Source organism: Microtus oregoni, unplaced genomic scaffold (assembly GCF_018167655.1).
Source record: "Microtus oregoni isolate MIOR12 unplaced genomic scaffold, Mior012 000005F_ref0000423, whole genome shotgun sequence".
NCBI classification, from domain to species: Eukaryota; Metazoa; Chordata; class Mammalia; order Rodentia; family Cricetidae; genus Microtus; species Microtus oregoni.
Genome location: NW_024543064.1, coordinates 39,248,653 through 39,272,935, shown reverse-complemented (window position 1 = coordinate 39,272,935; position 24,283 = coordinate 39,248,653). Strand labels below are relative to the sequence as shown.

The 24,283-nt window shown below is 36.7% G+C and overlaps 1 protein-coding gene across 1 annotated transcript in view; it reads left to right on the top strand.

Moving 5' to 3' along the window:
• Faf1 (Fas associated factor 1) overlaps nucleotides 1-24,283 on the top strand; it is a 298,559-nt gene that overhangs the window by 61,799 nt on the left and 212,477 nt on the right. The window contains exons 4-5 of the mRNA XM_041652128.1: nucleotides 11,415-11,617; nucleotides 20,056-20,147. Coding sequence (XP_041508062.1) covers nucleotides 11,415-11,617; nucleotides 20,056-20,147 — 295 coding nt within the window. The remainder of the gene's footprint in view (nucleotides 1-11,414; nucleotides 11,618-20,055; nucleotides 20,148-24,283) is intronic.

The following is a 24,283-nucleotide window of genomic DNA, read 5'->3' as shown; positions in this document are numbered from 1 at the left end:
AGGGAATATCTTCTGGTTCAGCACATCCTCTGGCCTTCCTAGGACTGTCTCATTAGGCGACATACAGATACCACAATATGTTTTTAATGACTGACTTACGTAGTATTCATTCACTTGTAAGCAAACATCAAGTTTATACTCGGAATTTGGGCATTCTTAATAGTTAATATTAAGAACGTTGTGCAGTACCTCACATACTATCTTCAGAGATAATTTTTTAGAAGTATTATTTAATTACTTGCACTAAGGGAGAGCAGATGCTATGTTTAAAAATGAGCTTTATAAATTTATAGTGTAACTTTACTTATTCACTAAATGGTTGATTTTTATCAATTACTTATTTTATGACCCAGAAGAGTATGTAGTGTACTCATTTGTTTATTGCTTAGCATAATTACACTTAGGAAAGACATGTTTATTTTCAAATCTTGAGTGTTATACTTTTAGTATATATAATGTTAAACCTTCAGAATGTGTAAGTGCTCAGGCATTCTGGTTTAGTAAAATGTCCATTAAAACAATCTGAATTGCTTTATAAATTTGCCTTGAAAGCAGATGTGGTTTTATTGGATAGGTGTACCCAGAGACTTTGCCATGGAATGAACTTCTCAAAGTTGAAATAATAAGCAAGTGTCCAGTTCCTGTTAACTTAGGAAAAGTCCTTACTACCTCCTGGAGCCTGAGTGAGTGCTCTGTTGAGAAACCTAAGCACTTGCTGGCCGAGAATTAGACCTGAGGTAGATTTCTGTATAGAAGCCCCCCATCAGTGCCTCTTAAAAAATGATGTTTTTTGCTACAGGCCACAGGATTATACAGTGAGGATTCAACTGATAAAATCATAAGGCTGACCCACCGGGATCACTCATTCTAATGGAGGACACCCAAATTGCAGGGAGTTGAGGACATTTGCCTTTTGAATAGTTGCTGTCATTTCTGTAAAACTTTTGTGAAGCCATAGTGCTTCCTTTTCCATAGTGAGATTTGTCCCCCAAATCCCCAGCAGTGTATTAATCAATTATTGGACATAAGTCCTTCATGTACCTGTATAATGTATGACCTTTGCTCACACTGTGGGGCCCTGAGATGGAAGTATTCACACAGTCTAGAAACTGTGGTTCTCATAGTCAAATCTATAATCATTCTCTGATACAAACTTAGAACTAGCTCCCCACAATTATCCTTTATGGCAGGATATTCAGCCAGGATGAGGAACCTTGCAAATGGACCACATTTGGAGCCTCAAAGAACAGGTACTGAGAAAGGAGGATACAGCTTGTCTGCCCTCATGATAAGGAAAACTGGGCACCCTGATTTAGGTGTGTGAAACCTCAACTGGCCCCTGCTCTATCCTAACAAGCTATTAATATTCTCTACTTACCTTCATCTTGGTTTTGTTGATACTAGATCTTAGTCTAGGAAATTAACTGTTTGTGCCTATACCCCTAGAGGTGCAGGAAAAAGCTAACTAGCCCCAGAGAAAGGAATTCCTTCTAATTTGGGCATCAGTGGGGACAAGTATCCTGCTGCTTAGCCTGAGGCTGGAAGTATCAGCCTCAGGATTTTACACTACATAGACATAGTTTTTCCATTTGCTCTAGCCACTTTAAGATGTAATCTCTAGGGCTGAGACGTCCTCTGTAATCAGCTACATTTGGTGAAAATGCTAATAGGGATCAAACACCACCCATTTTTCTTCCATAGCTCACTTCGGTTGTCATAGTTACCACAAAGCTGTATTCCTAGCCACTGTGGAAGTGGAAGAAAGTGCTTAGAAAGTGCACAGCACTGCAGCATTTTCTTCCCCCTTTCCACATTTATCTGATAACAAGCTCCTAGCTTAACTACACACAAATGTAGTTTAACACACAATCGCCCCTTCTCCCCTGTTAGAGATCACAGCTCCTTCCTCTGTCGACCCTTCCCCCTCTTTAGATATGCACAAATCATGCTCCCTAAGCTGATAAGTAAGATACTGGTGCCCTTTTTACTAGTCCTTATCTGTTTTCATTGCCCTGAGAAATGCATGCCTGGTATCCTTGCTATTGCTAGAGAATTGCTGATTTTGTCTGCATGAGTATTTAAATTGAAACCTTTGAAGGATGGTAGAACAATAAAGAAACTGATGTGGAAAAGTATGTAGTGGAGAGTTTATTTTCACCCTCAGATCTTTAGTTCCCTTGCCTGGCCATTGTGTCTTGGCTGAACGCTGAGAACCTGAGCTAGAACCTGAAGGGTTTTAATAGTTCTTTGTTTTTAACCACATTTTATATATAACTATATTTTACATCTTAGTATGTAAAATACTATAACACAATGATTGATATAGTTGTAAGCAATAGAATGAGGGGGAAATTTTCAGGTTACAAAACCTTTCCCCCAAGAACACATTAAAAAGGAAACCTTTTTCTAAATAGATCAGAGTGATAAACATACTCAGTGACTGGTCCTGTCTAATTCCTGTTGTGCTGTTGACCAATGATGTTAAAAAAGAAAGCCCCGCTTTCACATTTCCTACCTCAAAAGCATATCCCGTTCTTTTGTGAGGCAAGACAGTTCTTGCTCTTTGAATACACAACTGAATTTGCCTATCAACCTTAAAGAAACAAAACTATGATGGAGTTGAAACTAGAAAAAATATTAGCTTTTTATCCTTCCATGATTCATAGTCTTTCCCCCCATTCTCCTTCTTCCTCATTATCTAATATTATCATTTTTTTTAATTTTTAGGCTTTACCCACACTTCCACCCTTTCCCAGTGCCTTTGTTTTTTTCTTTCTTAAATAATTTTTGATTAGAAAAGTATAGTGGTCTCAGAAAAACCACCCAAGCCACCAACTCAACCAACCAAGCAAACAAAATCCCCCAAACTAAAAGAACCCAAAAAAGAAAAGTATAGTGGAGGAAGTCAAATGATATGTTGGTCGTTTTAAAAATAAAAAAAAAATAAAATTTGAGACTTTTCTGTTAAGGATCAATAACCAAAATACCGGGTATGGGATTTCAACCATGTAAAATGGAAGGAGTTTCATGTAAGGAATTAATTGTGAAGATGGGGAGGAGGTTAAAAGAGCAAACTGTAGATACTAAGACAAAACAGATAAAATGAAAAATAGTGTGAGTGAAAAGAAGCACAAGGGGGCTGAGGAGATAGATGGCCAGGAACCCACCTGAAGGTGGGGAAGAGAATTGATTCCAGAGTGTCCTTCTGACCTCCTCCCTGGCACTTTGGCAGTGTGTCTACAGAAACACAGGCACTGTGCGCTGTGGTGGTTAATATTCTTTGCTGACCTGACACCTGGAAAGCAAGCCTCTGGGTATACATTTGACTATCTCCCCTGAGGTTAGCCTCTGAGAATTTCTGTAGAATGTTGATTATGCTAAATGATCTGAGAAGATCCAGTCTGAAAGTGGGCGGTGCTGTTCTTAAGAAGAGGGTTCTGAGCTGTCTGTTTCGGATTATGGGTGTGATAGGACTAGTTCTCTCAGGCTCTGCTGCCCGGACTTCCTTACTGTGATAGCCTGCAGCTTGGACCTCTGGGCTAAACTAAGGCCTTTCTCCCTTAATTGTGCTTGTCAGGGTATTTTATCACAGTAGTGATAAACTAACCTACGCACTGACATGCACACACAATTAAAAAAATTTAGAACATATACACACACAAAACTGTCTTTAGTGAATGATACTAAAATAAAGTAAATACTGTTGTTGGTATGCTTGCTGCTGGTAGGTTCTGATTGAGATAGCATTAGTGCTCAGACTGAAAGAAATGTGTATGTATGTGCGCACGTGTACATGGGCTACTAAGCCCTGGTTTCTGTTAATGGTCATAAAACTGTAGTTGATGTTATTATTTTTTCTTTCCTATTAGTCTGTGTTCTTTGTCTTTAGTCAATGTCACTAGTCATTAAATTATTTTTTACCTTGTAGAACACCACAAACCTTCGTTTTGAAAAATCAGTATCCTTAATGAATCTGCTTTTTATTAATTGCAAATTTCCAGTAACTTACTGGACATAGTTCACAAAGTCTTTTAGCTTACAAACGGAGTCAACTGTGTCATAATAACCCCAAGATTTTTCCCTTGGTAATCAGGATTGGTAATAGTGTTGAACTCTAGCTAATACCTCTCTTTTGCTGGGTGTTCAATACCAACTGATATTCTAAATTTCTGATTCAGAAGTATTGTGAAAACATTATATACCTCATCTCTGATTCATTGTAGTCTAAAGTGCACACACACAAACAAACCAAAAATGTGATGTTACTGGGCATAGACAAAGAATCTACTACCACTGCTCAGCTCCTACAACACATTTTCTGGTAGTTTGATAAATATGGTATTTTTGTCACTAGTGTAAAGAATATGCCATATTCTTTAAGAGGGAGCCTTTAGTTTAAAGGTCATATTTTGCAACCTCTATCAACTGAGTATTTAGAAAGTCACTGTTCTTTTAAGCTAACTTAGAGAGGACAATCACATCCATACATGAGCCCATTGCTGCAATTCCTCTACTGTGGAAATGAGTTCCTCAGACACACTGTGTGTGAGAAACCATGGAAGATACTGTGTTTGATAAACTTATGAATGGTGATACTGGAAGTATCATTGATGTCCTGAGAAGACAATATATATTCCAAAGAGTCTTTTTCATTGAAGACAGATGTTACCCATTACTAATCAGTTATAAGATTCTTGTGTATTGTGGCCTCAATATTAGTCTCTTTCTATTCAGGTTCAACTTTCTCTGTGTCCACGCCTTCCAACCTTTCTATAGGTGGAGACTGCTCACTTGTTTCCCGGCCACTCAGACGTGAATAATCACACAGAACTATATTGATTACAGCACTCTTTGGCTAATAGCTTATGCATATTTCTAGCTAACTCTAACCTATTTCTATTAATCTTAAATCACCATGAGACTGTGACCTATTGGTGAGGTTCTGGCTCCTTTGGCAGCTACATGGCGTCCCTCTTACATCTGCCTACTTTCTTTCTATATCTCTGTTCAGATTTCCCATCTGGCTTTACTAAGCCATTGGTCGAAATAGTTTCTTTAATAACCAATGGTAATAAAACATATTCATAGCATACAGAGGGGAATCCCACATTATCTCCCCTTTTCTTTCTAAATAAAAAGGAAGGTTTTAACTTTAACATAGTAAAATTACATATAACAAAACAGTATCAAGCAATAATTACAGTTACAATATTTGTATCTACTTTATCTTTTATGATAACTAAGGAAAACTATAATTATAACTATCTATTCTTCAGCTCTATCAAATACCCCAGAAGGATTTTTTTTTTTTTTCGCGATAAGGTTTCTCTGTAGCTTTGGTGCCCGTTCTGGAACTAGTTCTTGTAGACCAGGCTGGCCTCAAACTCACAGAGATCCACCTGCCTTTGTCTCCTCAGTGCTGAGATTAAAGGCGTGCATCACCACTGCCTAGCTTCCCCAGAAGGATTTTTATCATTTATCATAACTAAGGAAAACTATAATTCTAACTAATTACTCTTCAACTCCATCAAAGACCCAAAAGGATATATTACCTAAGTTAACAGGAAGTGCATTGTAAACAACTTCTAAAACTCCAGAATTGACAGAGACTTCTAGCTGCCTGGACAGTCACCCAAAGGTTTTCTGTAACATTGGGGCATCCATCTTCAGCCTACAGGCCCATAGTATCTGGCAGACTTTTCCATGAAGCAGGAAATTTGAAAGACTGTTTGACTTCTATTGGTAGTTTATCAGTTATTTTCTTCTGTTTCCTACAGAATGTCTGGCAGACTCTTTCATGAAGCAGGAACCCTGAAGGACTGTATCACATTTAGGCAAATTTAGCAAGCTGTCATTTTTCTGTGGGTCCTGCATATCCAGTTCATACAGCATACCATCAAGCAGTCCAGGCAAGAGCAGTTTCTTGCCCAAATGGATAACAAACTCTATAAGGAGCCTCTTCACTGCCCGTCATCCTCATATAGTAGATTGGTGCTGCCAGGAGCAGATGTATCTCATTGTCATGAAAGGTCCTAAGTTCTTAAAACATTTTAAATTCCATATTCTGTAAATCTTTGAAGGGTTTGAAGATTACATATCCATCTGAAATATATCTCTGTACATCTAGAAAACCTAACTAACATGACTACAAGCTTGACTATTATAGATGACTATTAACCTGTATTTTTTGATTATACATTACATTTTTAAATGAGCTGCACAAAGACAGTACCTTAATCAAGAACACAATGTACATATAACAAAATTGACCTTAAATTTGTATCAACAAACCAAGATCCATATCAATGCAAAGTGTTCATCTCTATGGCATATCCCCCTTTAAATGTAAACAAACATTTATAAACAGTCATTGAGAGAATTTGGGTGTTGTTCTCTAGACTACTTCCTGCTACTTGAGGGTGCTGTTAATCAGGTCTTTCATGGGGTATTTTGTGTGGTAGGTTCATCTCAGCCAGCAGTTCTGAAGCTGTCATGGATTTTGGACCACCTAGGCCATTGCTTCAGGGAGTCTTGTTTGATCAGACAATATTAGCTGGTTAGGAATCCACAGCTTTCTGTTCTCAGTGGAAACAAAAGCAGAACTCCTTTTCCAAAGCAACAGAGCCTTAGACTCAAATTTTGAAGTCAGGATACCTTTAAAATATATGTTGGTTTAGCTTAGCAGCCCGTACAATGAAATATCTCTCTGTAAGTAGCTCATTCACAGTCAAAAAAATTCAAAGAAAACACAATAATATATATAATTCAGACTCTGTGTGTATTTTCCATTTTTACATGCCTTATTTCTCTTACCTCTTTTAATATATTCTGTTTCTTTAAAGTCTTTGTTTTATTCTTTAAAACTATTCTTTTTATAAATGTCTGTACTATTTTTCTTCTCTCTTTCTTAAGCCCATGCACATTTTAAAAACACACTGTGACCCATTTAGAGGTTTATTTCTGTCTGACTCTGTCTTTATTGCGTAGCTGTAATCATTTTCTGACCAGGAACACTTTTAAAATGGTAAGCCACTTGGTCATAGTGGCCCTGGATGCTGGGTCCACCTCTCTCCGCCTTTCAATATGATGGAGGTACATTTACTGCCAGCTCTGCTACTGCTGGGTGGTAGCTATGCTTACACCTCAGCTCTGGGAAGGATTTGGCCCATGCTGCCACCAAGTACTTGCAGCACACTGCTCACAAACCCCATTCAAGTATTAGCTTCCCGAAAGAGCCAGAACTGTTCATGGAACTATCACGAACCAGGAAGCCTTAAAGGAGCTCTGCAGCTGTGCAGTTTTTGCTGCTACCACTGAGTCAGGAAGCCTTCTGCTTGCTTCTAGCAAACAGAGCCCACTTGAGAAAATGTGGCTACCATTGTCACCCTTAACACACCCTCCCTCCCTCCCTCCCTCCCTCTCTCTTTCTCTTTCTGTCTCTCTCTCTGTCTCTCTCTCTCTGTCTCTCTCTCTCTCTCTGTCTCTCTCTGTCTCTCTCTGTCTCTCTCTCTCTCTCTCTCTGTCTCTGTCTCTCTCTCTGTCTCTCTCCCTCTCTCTCTTTGGTGTGTGTGTCTAGAATTTCTTCCCAAGCTCTCTGGTTTTTGTTTGTTTGTTTTGAATTTTTTGCTTGTTTGTTTTTGTGTTTTTGGTTTTTTGAGACAGTGTTTCTCTGTAGCTTTGAAGCTTATCCTGGAACTAGCTCTTGTAGACCAGGCTAGCCTTGAACTTAGAGAGATCTGCCTAGCCTCCTGAATGCTGGGATAAGAGGGTGCTCTACCACCTCCCGGCTTGTCTCAGTTTTTATGTGGATATGGCCATCCCACATTGGTGCACCATTTTGTAGGTGGAGGCTGCTCCTTCGTTTCCCTGTCAACCAGCATGAATAATCACACAGAAACTATGTTAATTACAACATTATTTGGTTAATAGTTTATACATATTTCTAGTTAACTCTTATATCTAAAATTAACCCATTTCTAATAATCTATGAATCACCGTGAGACTGTGGCCTACTGGTAAGGTTCTGGCTGGCGGCTGGCATCTTTTTCTTTCTGCAGGCATGTCTCTGATTCTGTCTACTTTCTTTCTATCTCTCTTTTTGGATTTTCTGCCTTTACTCTACTAAGCCATTGGCCAAAAGAACTTCTTTAATACCCAAGGATAATAAAACATATTCATAGCATACGGAGGAGAATCTCACTTCACCCTTGGTATGTCCTCATTGTATAAGTAGCCCCTGACAGAATGTGAAAAAGAACTTACTAGCCTGTGTCTTGTCACTGCAGTTAAAAACCTTTTCTTCAATGTGTAGGATGTGGAGAAATTCACCCCAGCATCAAATATTTTCATGTTATTAACAAAATGCCGACCTCATATTGCTCCTAATTCATTGAAGATTTGTATGTTAGGCTATCTCTGAGTGGCTAGCCAGTGAGCAGCCTCAACTTTTCCACAAAGGGATGCCTTCTGTCACTGCTGTTTCTCACATGTATCTTTTATTGAGAGTGTAGTGTTAGAGCAATCTGGTTTTGTTTTGTTCCAGTGTATTTTATGTATTTAGCTTTTTTCCTTCCAATCTAAGTGATTTCTTTCCCAGTTAATTAATTATCGACAGGAAAGCCGTTGGCTTTCTTTTTTCTATTGTACTCTAGAAGCATCACCAAGGTGGAAGGACTGTGATTTTTTTTTCCCTTTCCTCAAATACTGGGCCTTGAACCCCGGACATCTTGCATGAGACATGTGCTCCATCACTGAGCTGTCTGTACGGGTTCTTGCCTCCTCCTTCAGTTTTGGAATGCATGTGTTTGTTGGTCCCCCGCACCTGCCTGTCAAATCAAACTTGTGAGTTAACTGCAGTTTTGGTCATTCATCACTACTACTAATGCAGTGCTGTTCTATATAATGTTTAGGTTACTAGGATCTCTTCAGACAACACTGTTATGACAGTGAGTGGGATAATTGACCTAAATTTTAAGAAAACAAAGTACAGGTACTGTGTACTCTATACTCTGTGCTTTGCAAACTAATCATAGAGAATAAATATATGTGCATAATTATTTAGTAGTTCTAGGGTGTCTACAAGTTACACACACTCTGTAACCTGTGTACTTCATATTCTCTCTCTCTCTCTCTCTCTCTCTCTTTCTCTCTCTCTCTCTCTCTCGAACTTATTAGACTTTTAAGAGCAAAACAACAGTATAGGTTAGCAAGCTGACCAGAGGAGGGTAAGAAGAAGAAGAAGAAGAGATAAAGCTGTGAGTTTTGTAATGGAGATTATCAGGTGGTTCATCTACCCTTTTTACTTGGTGGAAGTGGAGGGGGTCTTTAGAGAAAAAGTAAGAAAACCAGAGTTATCTCTACCCAGTTATGTCCATTATAGCCTTTTTATTTCTTTCATTATTTGAGCATCTTCTGTAGTATGCGAGGCAGATTTGGACATCACACCCTTACTATGTGCACACTATTTTGAGATGGTATTTTTTTCCAGTCTGTGAGCAGACAATTAGAAGAACTTATAGCTGCTCAAACTAAATTGTAGTTTTCCTTATGCAAATTATTTGGGTTAAACATACTTAATATTATTTCTGTCCATAGAATATAGCTGATATAATTTTCATAGTTATAGTTGCTTTGATATAAAGAATGTCTCAGTTAAAACCCTTTACTTTTTCCTTACAGTTAGTATAGACCTGACTTTAGAGGCCTCAAGGGACACTAAAGCTTTTGTTGAAAATAGGACTTCCTTTTCAAGATAACTACCCCAAAGAAGAGACTTATAAGAAGTTCCAAGCAGTTAGTAGTTATTTGGTGCCCTGTGTTGTGGTGGGGTGTCCAGGAAGAATCCTAGTTGGGGCCCAGCATCGAATGTGTAGTGGAAACCTGAAGCCTCAAACCAGACTAATGAGTCTGCAGTGAACACTTGCAAGTAGAGACGCACGGGACAAGGAGCATATGATTTGACTTTTCCGACTGCACTGCAGCTTCCATGATGAGATGTTTAATGTATTTCCTTTAAAATTTTTTCTCATTTTATTTTCATTTTTTTCTCTTGAATTTTATTTATTTGGGAGGGGCGGCAGTGGCAGAGGGCAGATGTGAAGGGGTGGGAAATAAATGGGATCAAGATACACAAATAGAATAGAATAAATAAATTAATAAAAAAAGTTATTTAACTTTCTTAGTCATGAGTACGAGCATAAAAGAGACTCAGAGATTTCAGGGTTTAAGATTCTTTTATATGAATCTCAGGTATCTTTATTTTACTTTTTGGGTTCTCAATCCTTCTAAAATAGCACCTTAATTTTCACAAGAGACTTTGGAAGTATGCATGTTCAGCTTCCACGGTAATTCTGTAGGTTCCAACATTAATTGAACTCATTCTCAGCAAGGTCTTACCTGTTATTAGAAGAAATAACAAACTCGTTATAAAGGCCATATTCAGAACTTTGTACTTTCGTGCCTTCAGCTGGACACTAAAAACTGGGGCTGCTGTTTTCCTCTGTATACTCCATCAGAGTCAGAAGGAGCCGTCTTACAGCCATTTCATTAGCTCTTCCAGAGCTAGTCATCGGATTCAGCACTCTAGTCAGCTTTTATTAAGAAAACAAAGTTTGAACAAATTAAAATTGTATACTGAGTGACAAAGATATTATAAAGGAAATGGGGGTGGTAATCTTTAGGGTAAAACTGAGTAGATTTTACACCCAGGGAGAGAGATGTCCCCTCTGTTTTATAAGGGAATGAGAGCAAGCACACACGTGGGTTAGATTGGGGATTTAGTGTTAAGAAAAGTTTCTTTGGCTTCTATTTTCTTAACAGAATCCATCTTTATAAACCAAGAGTTAGACGAAAGAGAATTAAAATTTAAAGAAGTTTTAAAGCAGTTTTTTTTTTTTTTTGAAAATAGAAGTAGCAGGTCAGATAATGATTTACTGAGCATGACTGGAAAATATACCTAAAGTTTTGAAAATTGTGTGTGTGTGCATGCATGCGTGCTTGTGTGTCTGTGTGTGTAGGCCAATGGACAACTTGGAAGAGTTAGTTCTCTCCTTCCACCATATGTTCTTGGGATGAAGCAGTTCATCAGGTTTAATATCAAGAGCTTCTACCAACTGAGCCATCTCACCATCCTAAGAACCTTTTTAATTCTCATTTAAAAATGATGTTTTGCTCACGTGGCCACATACAACCAAGTGTAAATAATATCATAGTAGTAGTTAGAATAGACAGGTAAGATGGGAGAGAAAATCATGTGACCCATGGCCATTGTTATAGATTTAGTAGAAGAAAGAGAACTTGGTCTTACCACAAGTGGCAGGCAAATTGATAGGAAGGCCTGCAAGCCAGTAGAGAAGAACCTTGATGATATTGTGTAATGAAGTAGTTATGCTTTTTCTTTTCTATCAACATTTTAGTGACTTTGGAGGTGAAACCATGCCAGGACCCACATTTGATCCAGCAAGTCACCCTGCTCCAGCTCCAACCCCCTCCTCTTCAGCGTTCCGCCCTGTAATGCCATCCAGGCAGATTGTAGAAAGGCAGCCTCGAATGCTGGACTTCAGAGTTGAGTACAGAGACAGAAATGTTGATGTGGTACTTGAAGACAGCTGTACTGTTGGTAAGAATTACCTCCATAAAGCCTTCATAAGTGAATGGTTTGCTAGGCATACATTGTTCTTTTCCTTTGAGTTGACTATCAACAAGAAGGGAACAAAGCACATTGTATTGGATGCTTTCTCATACAGGTTATTGTCCTCTATTTTGAATATATATTGTGGTGAGTTTAAGGTAAGTTGAAGAATAATTTTTGATATACAGTTTTTATCCACTGTTGTTGTTGTGTGCTTTTGTCAATACAAAGCATCACTCTAAGGCACTGTACATACTTGACAAGGACTTGACTGCCAAGCTACATTCATAGTTCTATAAATATACTCTTTTAGGAGTGTTGTAAACTAAACACCTAGGAGCTTAAAAAAATACTGTAATTATTGAGTATGTTATATACCAACCCTGCAACTAAAGCATACTCATTTTTATAATGTAGTGTTTGTTTGTGCTGCTACAATTTTTATGGAGGAATTAAAATTAATTTTCTTATTTCTGCTAAGAAGTTTTGTGATTAAGGTACTAGTGGGTCATAGTTTAGTGATGCCTCTGTCTGCTTTTAGGATGGAACTTGATGTATTCCTTGGAGGTGATGAGTACCATGACCTTACATGACAGAAGGCAGAAAAAGTAAAAGGAATGGATTTTCTTTGTTAAGCACTTTAATAATTATCTCTTTCACAGAAGTGGGGCCCTTGTTAACTAAATTATCCCTTAGAACTTCTGCTTCTTGGTAATATTTTCTTTTTTTTTCTTTTAAAACTTATTTATTTATTTATTTATTATGTATACAATATTCTTTCTGCGTGTATGCCTGAAGGCCAGAAGAGGGCACCAGACCTCATTACAGATGGTTGTGAGCCACCATGTGGTTGCTGGGAATTGAACTCAGGACCTTTGGAAGAGCAGGCAACGCTCTTAACCGCTGAGCCATCTCTCCAGCCCCTGGTAATATTTTCTTAATTAAGAAAGTTATATTGTAGAGAATTTCATACATGAGTACTTTGCCTATGGCATTATTGAAACCTTTTCTCCAGCTCTTCCTATGTTCCCTCTGCTTTCTCTTTTAGTTCTTGATCTTATTTATTAATTATTATTGTACATTCACCTACTACAACTCATTCGAACTGCATTGTAAGCCAAATATTGTTCCTCCGTGACATGTGTTTCTCACGCGTCTCTTCACAGCCTGCTTATATTTGTGCTGTGTCGCAGTTCTCCTCTCACTGAAATAGATGCCAGTCGGGAATCATGTGTGAGCCTTCTTTTTGTCTACGTGGGCACAAATATGCAGGGCGTACTAGTAAATGGGACTTGTTTTTTCTTTCACTGCATTTGATTTGTTAAATTCTACAAATTCTGTCACTCAGTGTTTGATTCTCTATTTTCATCTCCTTTGTACAGTTCAGGAATTGTTTTTTTTCATGTGTAACTAAAATAATTTCTTAATGTTATTTACACATGTTATTCTTTCCTCTCTTATATTTTCCATATTCAGACTGGTATGCATTTTCCAAATCATAGTCTCTTGGTGTGTATTCAAGTTACTTCCTGTTCCTCACATTGTATTTGTTTCGCTTTTCTGGAAACTTCCTACGTAGGCTTCAGGATCTCGTGTGAAATTTCCTTCTGTGATGCAACTCTAGCTTCCATGGATATGGTAATCTGAATGCTGTAAAAAATGGATCTTAAAGAGCAATTCTTTGTGTTTAAGATTCCCTACTAAATGTTAACTTCTTAATTTTAGAAGACAAGGTCTTATTTTAAAATTTCTTTCTCTATTCAGAGCATGGCACAGTCATACCTATTGAGGAAATGATTGGCTGCTTAAAAAGAGTGTAGGGGTGTGTGTTTATATAGATTAGCTTACCCATAATAGGGCATTGGAAAAGAAACACTAATTTTTGTGACCTGCAATATAATTGTTATAGACTATCTTACTGTTTTCAGGAATTGAATAAATGTTAATTTTCTATAGGAAAGAGATGCTCAGTAAGATAATGCTTTTTAATTTTTTTATGTTTATTTATTTTATTTTTTGGCGTTATTACCAGATAAATAGACCAAGATATAAAAGTAAGGCTGAGCCTGTTAAGAAAGTTATACCAGAGTGACACCTAGTGGTAGCTTCATTGGCTGTTTAATGGTTTTCCTGTCCTGTTATTTCTTCAGTTTCATACCTAAAACTTCTGGTTTTCTTTTCTAATCTTGAGTAATTTAAAGTTATGTTAAAGGACCCATCCTTTATAAAGAACTTCTTGCATAAAATAATGTGATCATCTTGAGGACAGGTGTTTTAATGTATTATTGTGTTTCCAGGATATAGCAAAGGATTTTATGCCAGTTATTTGTTTAATAAAGTTTATTCTGTCAGTGCTGTGAACAAACTTGTTCCATTCAACATGGCCTTAGTTATATTTCTGGAATGTACTGGAAAATAATAGATCTATTATCATTTGAGTCATTTGTCTCTCCTGTCCACCCACTTTTAATAATAAATACTTTTAAAGTAAATTATTTATTTTTGTTTAATCTGTGAACTTCACTTTTTATCTTGACCCCTGAGTTAGATTAGTGAGGCAACCTTTGGCAAATGCCTTCACCACTCCAGAGCTGCAGACATGTTTTGTGAACAGTAAGCTCCAAGTGGGGTTTTGGGAGGAAAAGGACATTGTTGTTACTGGTAATCACGAAAGGGAAGCATGGTTGTCTTATTTGCCTTGCAGAGATATTGTGAGGGAGGGTTATATGGCTGTAGAGTGTATAGAGCATACAGTTACAGATTTTACTTTTGAGGAGTATAGGCAGTGAGTTTTGTATCTTGGTCTATACTCAAGTTGTGAACTCTGTCAGCTGTTGTGTACTACCAACGCACAGAGTCATTTTGGAACCTAAGTTAGCAGCACACTGAATATAAATTGAACTGTATTCTTAGTATGCATAGTGTTTATTTATATAATTGAAATATATCTTTAACCTAGCTTCATGCTCTGGACTGACATTTTATATCTGTGTGAGGTATAATGGGATATTTCTTTTCATATATACATTGTAGAATGAGCAGATCAGGTTAATTAGCATCAACCTCATGTACCTATCATCAATTTGTGCTAGGAAAATTTAATTCACTTTTAAAAACAATTTTGAAATGTGAAATACATTATTAACTATATTCACCTTAATATGCAATAGATTATTTGGAACTATTATTCTCACTTGATTGAACCTTTGCTCCTTGGACTGTCAGTTCCCCTGTCCTTATTCTGACTCTCTGCTCAACCTTAATTTTCTTCTATAGTAGTACTATAGACCATTCCGCTGTCTATTTCTTTGTGTTTTCATTCTTAGATTTTACACAAAGCAAGATTATGCATAATTGTCATTTTGTGACTTGCTTACTTTATATTTAGCATCTATATATCTTCTATATTCATTTTTTAGTTGCAAATGACAGGATTTAGTTCTTAAGGATGAGTAGTGTTCTGTTACATACATATATCACATTAATGATACCCATTCATCTCCTGATTGGCACTTAGGTTACTTTCATTCATTTGCTACCGTGAGAGATGAGAGCGAGCAGTATGTATATACATCTTTCAGTGTAATGCTTTCAACTTTTTTGGGTTTTTGCTCAGATATAATATTTTTTCTATTTAGATTCACATTTTAAAATACTTTGTTTATTTTAAATAGGGAAATATGTGAAGAAATGTGTCTTCCTCTTTCCTCATTCTTAACTCCCCACTGTTAACAGTTTGATGTTTAGTTAGAAGTCTTTAAATTTTACTTTATTTAACATTCTTTCAAGAATTTTACCTTTCATTTTAACATTAGTTTATCTTTCAAGTAAGACAACAAGCAGAAGAGTAGACATTTTTCCCTAATATCTTTATTTTCTTCTATTTTTCAACGCCTTTTCTTTTGTTAATATTTGCTTATTTTCTTCCATGACAGATTTTTCCCCTTTAAACAAGTAAGCATATGTAATTGCATAGGCAAGGAATCAAGGAAATCTTTTGTTAAAGAGGGTATAATAATGTGGCAATATGTTCAAAGCCATTAGCCATTGGGGGAAATATAAAGCACAATGAGATATTTATGTACAAATCAGGATGGGTAAAATATAAACTGAATACCAACAACTGCAGAGAATGCACAGAATGGAAGACTTATACATTGCTGACAAGAATGCAAAATGACCAAACACTTCTCAAGTAATTTGGTAATCTTATAACTTAAAACATGTTCTTGCTGTATGACCAAATAGTTCTATTCCTAGGTATTTATTAAAGAGATGAAAACATAGATATACAAATAACTTACAGGTAGAAGTCCATAGTATCTCTATTTGTAATACTCCCCAAATAGAAACACCTCAATCATCTTTCCAACAGACATATAGACAGCTATGGTACAACTGTGTAAGGAACACTGCTTCGCATCAAGGAGAACAGAGTGGATGCAAACACAGGACTTTATATTTAGTAAAGTACAGAAAGATAAAGTTCATATGTTCTCATACATGGACACTAACAAAGTTGATCTCATAGAAAAAGGAAGCAGAATAGTGAGAATTCTAACAGAATTATTTAGGGACTATAAAAAACAGGGAAGAGTGTTGTCTGAGGTTTCTGTCCTGCCCTAGTCCCACAGTTGTTAAGTCCCAACGAAATTACACAGGGGTCTACATTAACTATAATCTGATTGACCCATTAGCTCAGGCTTCTTATTAACTCTTATAACTTATATTAGCCCATTATTCTTGTATATGTTAGCCACGTGGCTCAGTACCTTTTCTGGTGAGGCAGTCACATCCTGCTTCCTCTGAGGCTGGGTCACAACTGAAGAATCTGTTTCCTTCTTCCCAGAATTCTCGTTGTTCCACCTATACTTCCTGTCTGGCTACTGGCCAATCAGCATTTTGTTAAAATACAATTGACAGGGTACAAACCGTTGTCCCACAGTAGAAGAGGAGAAAAGTTGATTAACTGGTTTTATTTTTTGTTCTGTTATGCATGTGGAAAAAAGGCATGTAGTTTTATTTTGGTCTTATCCAGGCTTTCTTCAAAGACTTTAAGACTTTATTTATTTATTTTTTTCTATTAAGAACTTCTTTTAACTCAAGAAAGCAGAATGTTTTCAAAAGTGTAAGAAAGAAATGTCTGGTGAAGATGATTTAGGAGGACAGCACTGGGCAGCCTGCAGATACATATGCCCAGACTAGTGCCCAGGAAAAGCGAGGCCGGCTTTGTATGTGTTTGGGTAACAAATAGACTCTTTGTCAGCAGTCACATTTTTGAAAGCCAAAACAGATACAATGTTGAGCCAGACTTTCTGGATTTTTGTTTGTTTGTTTTTAAATGGGTAGTTACCACCTAGAGTACACAAAAGGACTTAAATTGTAAAAAACTGCATTTTGTGTGTGTGTGTGTGTGCTTGTGTTTGTAGTGGGTTGTGTGTGTGTGTGCCTGTGTTTGTAGTGGGTTGTGTGTGTGTGTGTGGTGTGGTGTCAAAATGGCATGGCATGTGTAGGACAGAAGACAACTTTTCAGAGCCGTTTCTCTCCTTCTACCACATGGATCCCAGGCACCGAATTCTGGTCTTCCATCTTGACAGCAAGTACTGTTACTCATGGAGCCATCTTACTGCTCTAGCCTTTTTTGTTTGTTTGTTTTGTTCTGCTTTTTCCAGACAGGGTTTCTCTGTGTGACAGCCCTAGCTGTCCTGGAGCCATCCATTGTAGACCAGGCTGGCCTCGAACTCACAGAGATCTGCCTCCATCTGCTTCCTGAGTGCTGAGATTAAAGGTGTGCATGCATCACCAATGCCACCATCACCTGCTCATCTTTTCTTAAAGAAAGTTAAAAAAAAAAATCCCTGAGGCCATGAATGACTCTGTTGTGTTGTTGCTGATTAAGGCGCTGTGTTTCTATAGAACTTATATAGCATAAAATTCTTTCTCATCTTTCATCTACTCATCATGGGTTTGTTTTCCTAGTTGTAACATTCAATCGTTTTGTATTTAATATAAAAACAATGGGATTATGTCTTATTTTAAATCATAGAGTAGCAGCAACCCATCTTAGACAGATAAATATAAGAAAGATTTATAAATTCAAATCAACACAAAGCAGTGGAGTGCCTGAAACCAGCACAAACATTCCTACAGAAGAACTTATGAGTTAATGGGAAAATTATACTTCCTTGATGTGTGTCACCAGTATTTTCTCCTTCAATTTAATTTAATTTTAGTCTTTTAGTCCTCTATTTTCACTAAATGGAGTTCTGGCCTATTTTGATTTGGCTGTCCTATGCAGCCCAACTATGCTTTGGTCTGGTTTTGGTTACACTTCAGTAACAGGAGACTGTGCATTGGTTTTCCTGCTGCCTAGACCCAAATAATCACACAGAAACTATGTTAATTACAATATTTTTTTGGCCGATGGCTCAGGCATATTTCTAGCGAGCTCTTACATCTTAAAATAGCCCATTATTAATCTATGCATCACCACAAGACTGTGGCCTACTGGTAAGGTTCTGGTGTCTTTCTCTTTTGGCAGTTAAGTGACATCTGCCTGGCTCCACCTTCTTTCTCCCTACATTCAGTTTAGTTTTCCTACCTACCTTTATTCTGACCTGCCATAGGCCAAAGCAGCTTCTTTATTAACCAATGGTAATAAAACATATTCATGGCATACAAAGGAGAATACCACATCATACTTCATACTAGATTTAAGTTTTGTCTGCCTTATAGCTGTTTGATTCAGTAGTTTCCCCTCCCTCTTCTGAAACTGATGTTTCAACACATTTTAAATTGTCTTCTAGATTGTCAATATTGCCTTCAGTTTTTTCAGTTATTTTAAAGTATGTCTTCTTGTTTCATCCTATATGTTTTCATTAACATATCATGTGGTTAGATGAACTAGATAAAGCTATCCTCTATTTTATAGATGCTGCAGTAAGAACAAGCAAGTGACTGTATTTCCCCTAAGCAAAATGTTAATCCAAATTTTTATTGCAAAATGTGCTTCACTTATATTGAAGTACCTTACCTTTTGTACTCTCTACTACTCCTGTCATGTGCTGAGCACATTCGTGCAGAACAGATCTGGTGGCCTGTAAGGCATTTGGCAGCTAGAATATCCACATGAGATTTGCCTTTTGAATATGTTCTGTTCATTCACAGAAATGTTCCTTTCAGTTTCTTGATATTATACAGATTAAGGTAGTCTCATGTAAACAGACATTTTTCTAAGGGGAATGGGATGAACAGGAAATGCTGCAGGCTTCCACTGGGGAACCCACTCTAGTTGAGGGTGCTTCAGGAGCGAGCTTGAGACCTGAGACCAGTGTCTGTGCCTAAATTCAGAAGATAACACTGTTGGAAGTTCCAGAAGGTCCTTGAAAGCCTTGGTCAACAGCTAGTTTTGACAGGCAGGCATATGTGAATTCATCAGTGGTCTAGGAAACTTGAAGGTCACCAGAGCCACGTGTAGGCAATATCAAAGTTTCCTTGCTCAAGGGACTCAGTACAGAGGCTTGAGATGTTGTTTTGGGGGCATTGCAGTGAGATCTTGGGGGCCATCTTCAGTTTACCAGGGCTCACAGTTTAGGATTGGATCATTAGCATATTAGAACCTGCCTAAGGCTCGTCTTATATCAGAGCTGCCTTGCAGCTGGCTCTTATCTTGCAAGCATTATTCCAAATCACACAATATGGTTTCACTTATATACCTAACAGTATTGTTTATTGGTTTGTTTTCTGTTCACATTCTTAACCACTGATATCTGTGCTTTTTAGAAAGCTATGCTTTTATAAAAGTGAAGTACATAATTATCTATTTAGTAATTGTGAAATATTTTTGTCATTAATTTTGAAGCCTAAGTTCTTCAATGAAACAGCATATTGTTTGGTCAAGAAGATTTTAAATTTGGAGTACTGTGTAAACGGAGACTGCTCGTTCGTTTCCCAGCCGCCCAGATCCGAATAATCACATAACTGTATTAATTACAACACTGTTTGCCTAATAGTGTAGGTGTAGTCTTCTCTATCTCTTACATCTTAAATGAACCCATTTCTGTTAGTCTGTGTATCACCACAAGGCTGTGGTGATACCGTTAAGGTTCTGGCATTTTTCTCCTTCGGCAGCTACATGATATCTCTCTGACTCTGCCTACTCTCTATCTATATCTCTTATTTGGATTTCCTGCCTGGCTTTATTCTGCCATGCCATAGGTCAAAGTAGCTTCTTTATTAACCAATAGTAATAAAACATAATCACAGCATACAGGGGCATCCCACATCAGTATTGAGTTTTTAAACATTTATTCATTGGTCAAATGTTGTTGACTGAATATTGTATACTGGATATTAATGTTGTCCTGGTAGTCAATGTGACTTGTGTTTACTCATTAGTTATATTTGATCTCTTCTTATTTGTACAGGAGAGATTAAACAGATTCTAGAAAACGAACTTCAGATACCTGTGCCTAAAATGCTGTTAAAAGGCTGGAAGACTGGAGATGTGGAAGACAGTGTAAGTTTCCTAATTGACGAGACATAAAAGATAACCGAGTTTTATGATTAGCTAAGTAATGCTTAAAAGCTGTTTAGTTTGTATGCTTGCTTGCTTGTTTTATGAGACAGGTTCTCATGTAGAGCAGGCTGATCTTAAACACTCTTGTTTAGCTGAGGATGGGCTTGAACTCCTGATCCTCCTTGCCTTTACTTCCCCCATATGGTGATATTTTAGGCAAACACCACCATGTTCATCCTAAAGATTAGTTTTAGATAATTTATGTATATCAGAAGTAAATTTGGTAGTATTTATTTAGTTTAATTCCCAAATAATGTTTTTCAAGTTAAATAATTAAATATAAACCAATAATGGTTTTAAATGAGTTTAGGTATACAAATAAAAACACTATGTGGCATGTTTTTTTTTTTATTTCTAAGTATTTTTTTTTTAGAAGGTTGGTACCTTTTTGAGAGCATTTACCTTTTTCTCAAACCTCTTAGGGTATCAGTGAGTGCCCTGGAATAATAATTTACTGACCAATTACTTACTGGCCTGAAAGAAGTCACACACACTGTGTACATTTATGCCAAGTATTGCATATGGAGCAAAGATAATAGGAAACTTTTAAAACTTGGAAAATTTAAATGGTAAGAATATTTCTTCGTTTCCTTGGTTAGTGGCAGGTGCATGAAATGACTTAATAGCTTGAGAATTTACAGAAGGTACAGTAGTTTTCAAGTAATAGTGGCTATGGTTTTGGACCCCTTAAAGTCAGCCTAATGTATAAAATATTTCACTTTTCTTTTTTAAGAGGTTAGAGGAATGGAGAAAGAAATGAATTAGCACTAAAGTTTTATATTTTTAAGACAGAAGTATTTATATTCTTACACTATTACTGAGTTTATATTGCTTAGCCAGGCATAAATAAAATCCTTTGGTTCATTATTTTATGAATGTTTTGTGGTCAGTTGTGCTAATAAATTATATATATACATATATATATATATTTGTATATATATTATTAGAATTGATTTACTGAGTTGGTCCTGTGTTTCATTGAGACATTTATTAGAATTCCAGATAGGCAAGGATAGGCAAGAACTTTAAGTTTTGATATAGTTAACGATGATACTGTATGATGTTACAGTTAATATTAGGGGTCAGCAAGCCTCTTCAGTATAGTCAGTTAATAATATTAAATATTAATATAATAATAAGAATAGTATATATAAAATTAATAAAATAATAAATATTTAGGTTTTATCTTGCCTCTGTTACTACTACTCTGCTCTATTCCCAAAGAGCAAGAACATTCCTACAATATGAAATTTCATGTCATGAAATGTTCTTTTGATTTATTCCCAATCATAAAATTTAAAAGCTATTTTAAGTCACATCCCATATAAAAACAGCTAGGTTTATCCCATGTCCTTAGTTTGTTGCTTCTTGGTGCTGTGTAGTCCTCCGGTTGGAACCCAGGGCTGTTGTAATGCTAAGGAAGCTCTATTCACTCCTGACTCTTGTCTGTTCTGATACCCAGGGTTCTGAAAAGGTACGGATGAGTAATTCAACAACCTTGATAGAAATAAACATCAAGAATGAAGTCATTTTTACAGTTTGTTTTTAAATTGAGAAACCTGTATTAATAAGATAATACTACGTCCATTTTCACTAATTTGTTAAAAGAAGGAGGTCATTTTGAAAATATTCTTAAGACATTCTAGTATCTGGACAGTTTTTTGGGAAGACACAATACTTCCAGTTACTTATTTATATATTCTACTATGTGGGATTCCTATTATTCTCAAGCCATTAATTTTTTGATTGCTTCCAAATATACATTTCCATACCACACCTCAATGAATTGTCACAAAACATGTGAGAATTAAACAAAGTTGACAATTAACTCTTGTATTTGCATATCTTCTTTTCATTCCTCTTTCTCTTCCTCCTTTCCCTTTTCTTTTCTTTCTTTGCTTCTTGGTTATTTGAGACACGATCTCATGTAGCTCAGGCTGGTCTCAGACTCACTAAGCTGCTAAAGCTGTCTTTGTACTTTGAATCTTTCTGTCTTCACTTCTGTTGTATACAGTCTGGAGAATGATTACAGTAGCATATTTTCAGTTTGCATGAGTGACTGTATTACAGTTCATAGCAAACCAAAGTAAAAGAATAAATAGCAAATGATAGATAGAAAGCAAAACATTATCAAATTGGGTACTCAAAACATCCAGTGGGAATGGGATTGGGAAGCCCTTTTAAGGTAGCCAGCTGGAGTTCTCCATCCAGCGTGTCCCCTAGGTGAGACTTACAAGTAAAAGAACAAATAAGTAACTTTTAGAGATAACATCATCAAATTGATTGCTTAAAACATCTAGCAAAAATTGATCAGGGAAGCTGAGGCAGTCATCTGAAGCTCACTCACAGTTGAGCTCTTTCTACCCGACTGAGCTTTCCAGAGGTGAGCTTTATGCTACTCTTCTTCATTGTAGGCATTTTGATGCCACGGATAAATAATAGTAGCATCTGTTGGAAATGTTTTGCCTTCTAGCTGTTTTCAGGGATAAAATATTTTTACTCTTGGTCTGTTTTGCTATTTTCTTCTCTTCCTAACAGTGTTAGAGGAGCAGCCTATTCTCAGACATTGAAAGATGCTTTGAGACATTTCTGCTTGGGTTTGAAATGGTGAAAGACAGCCCTGCTTACCGAGCCAGCCTCTTAAATGAGCTCAACACCTGACAATTTACCACATAATGTATGTTCCCCCTTCTCACCTGCTGGGATTATGGATGTGCAATCACCATATCCTACTCTGGTCTTCCATATTTTATTGGCATCTTAAACAAACATGCTTTAATGAGAACCCCTAATTATCTCCTATGTTGTTTTTTCACCAGTTTTTCTCAATAAATGGCAACTTTGTGTAGCTAATAGTAAAGCAGAAATTGTGGCCATGAGACTTTTCTTTATCTCACAGCACTTCACAGAATAGCACAAAGGATACTTTTGTAAATTTTATTGGTTATACTTCTAAAATATATCTCAACTAAGGCTACTTTTCAGTATTTTTGTTACAATTGACTAATCCAGACTGTCATTATCTCTACATGGACTAGAACTTCACTATTAGCCCCCCCACCCCACCCCAGGGTTTCTCTGTAGCTTTGGAGCCTTTCCTGGAACTACTCTTGTAGACTAGGATGTTGTCAAACTCACAGAGATCCGCCTGCCTCTGCCTCCTGAGTGCTGGGATTAAAGGTGTGCACCACTACCTCCCAGCTTCTTAGCTCCTTTTTGTGGATACTTCTAGTTCCATTCCCTGCTTAGCAGCCATAACCATCTTTTACAAACATAAATTATATTGCTCTTTTGTTGAAACATAGTATTATCCTTTTCTCAGTTTTACAGTACCTCCTGAGTTTTCTTACCCTCACTTTCTATGCTATAGCTCATTTTGAAATCTTTTTTTTTTTTTAAATTAGGATTGAGCTTTATTGACCCAATCCTTGACAGATAACATCTAATTCTTTGGAATCATTATTACCTCCAAATATTTTTTTAAATGATTATTTTCTATCTTTTGAGTTTTAGCTTTATACTAGTTCTGTAACAAACATTTCTCATTTGGTTCTTGTCCTATGATTCTCCACCATAACATTATAAGAAGAGGGGCCATATCTGTTCTATCACCAGTGTTTATAGAATTCTTGATATATCAGTATCAAATAAAGGTTCATGGATTAGTGCATGAATAATGGCCTAAAGAAAAGGGTCATTTTATTTAATCATGCCATGAATGTTTTGATGGGAAAGATTTAATGGAGAATCATAGAGTAGAATATAGATAAAGTATGACCATGATTTGATTGAGTGCTAAGAGTATTTTTCTGTAGTCCACAAAGTAATAGGATAAAAGATGAAGGTAACTCTCCTGTGTATAGATGTATGCACTTTGTTTGCATGCTAGAATTATTGAGAGAACACATCAATTTCAAAAAGGTGTTACATATTTGACATAAAATATGTGTCCTGGTAGGTGATTATGTATTGTGGCTTTTTAAACCATGCTCCATAACCCATTACTAGGTTGTTAAGTTAACTGTACAGGTAATAGACAACATAAAGAGGAAGGAAGGGCAGAGAAGTAAAATAAA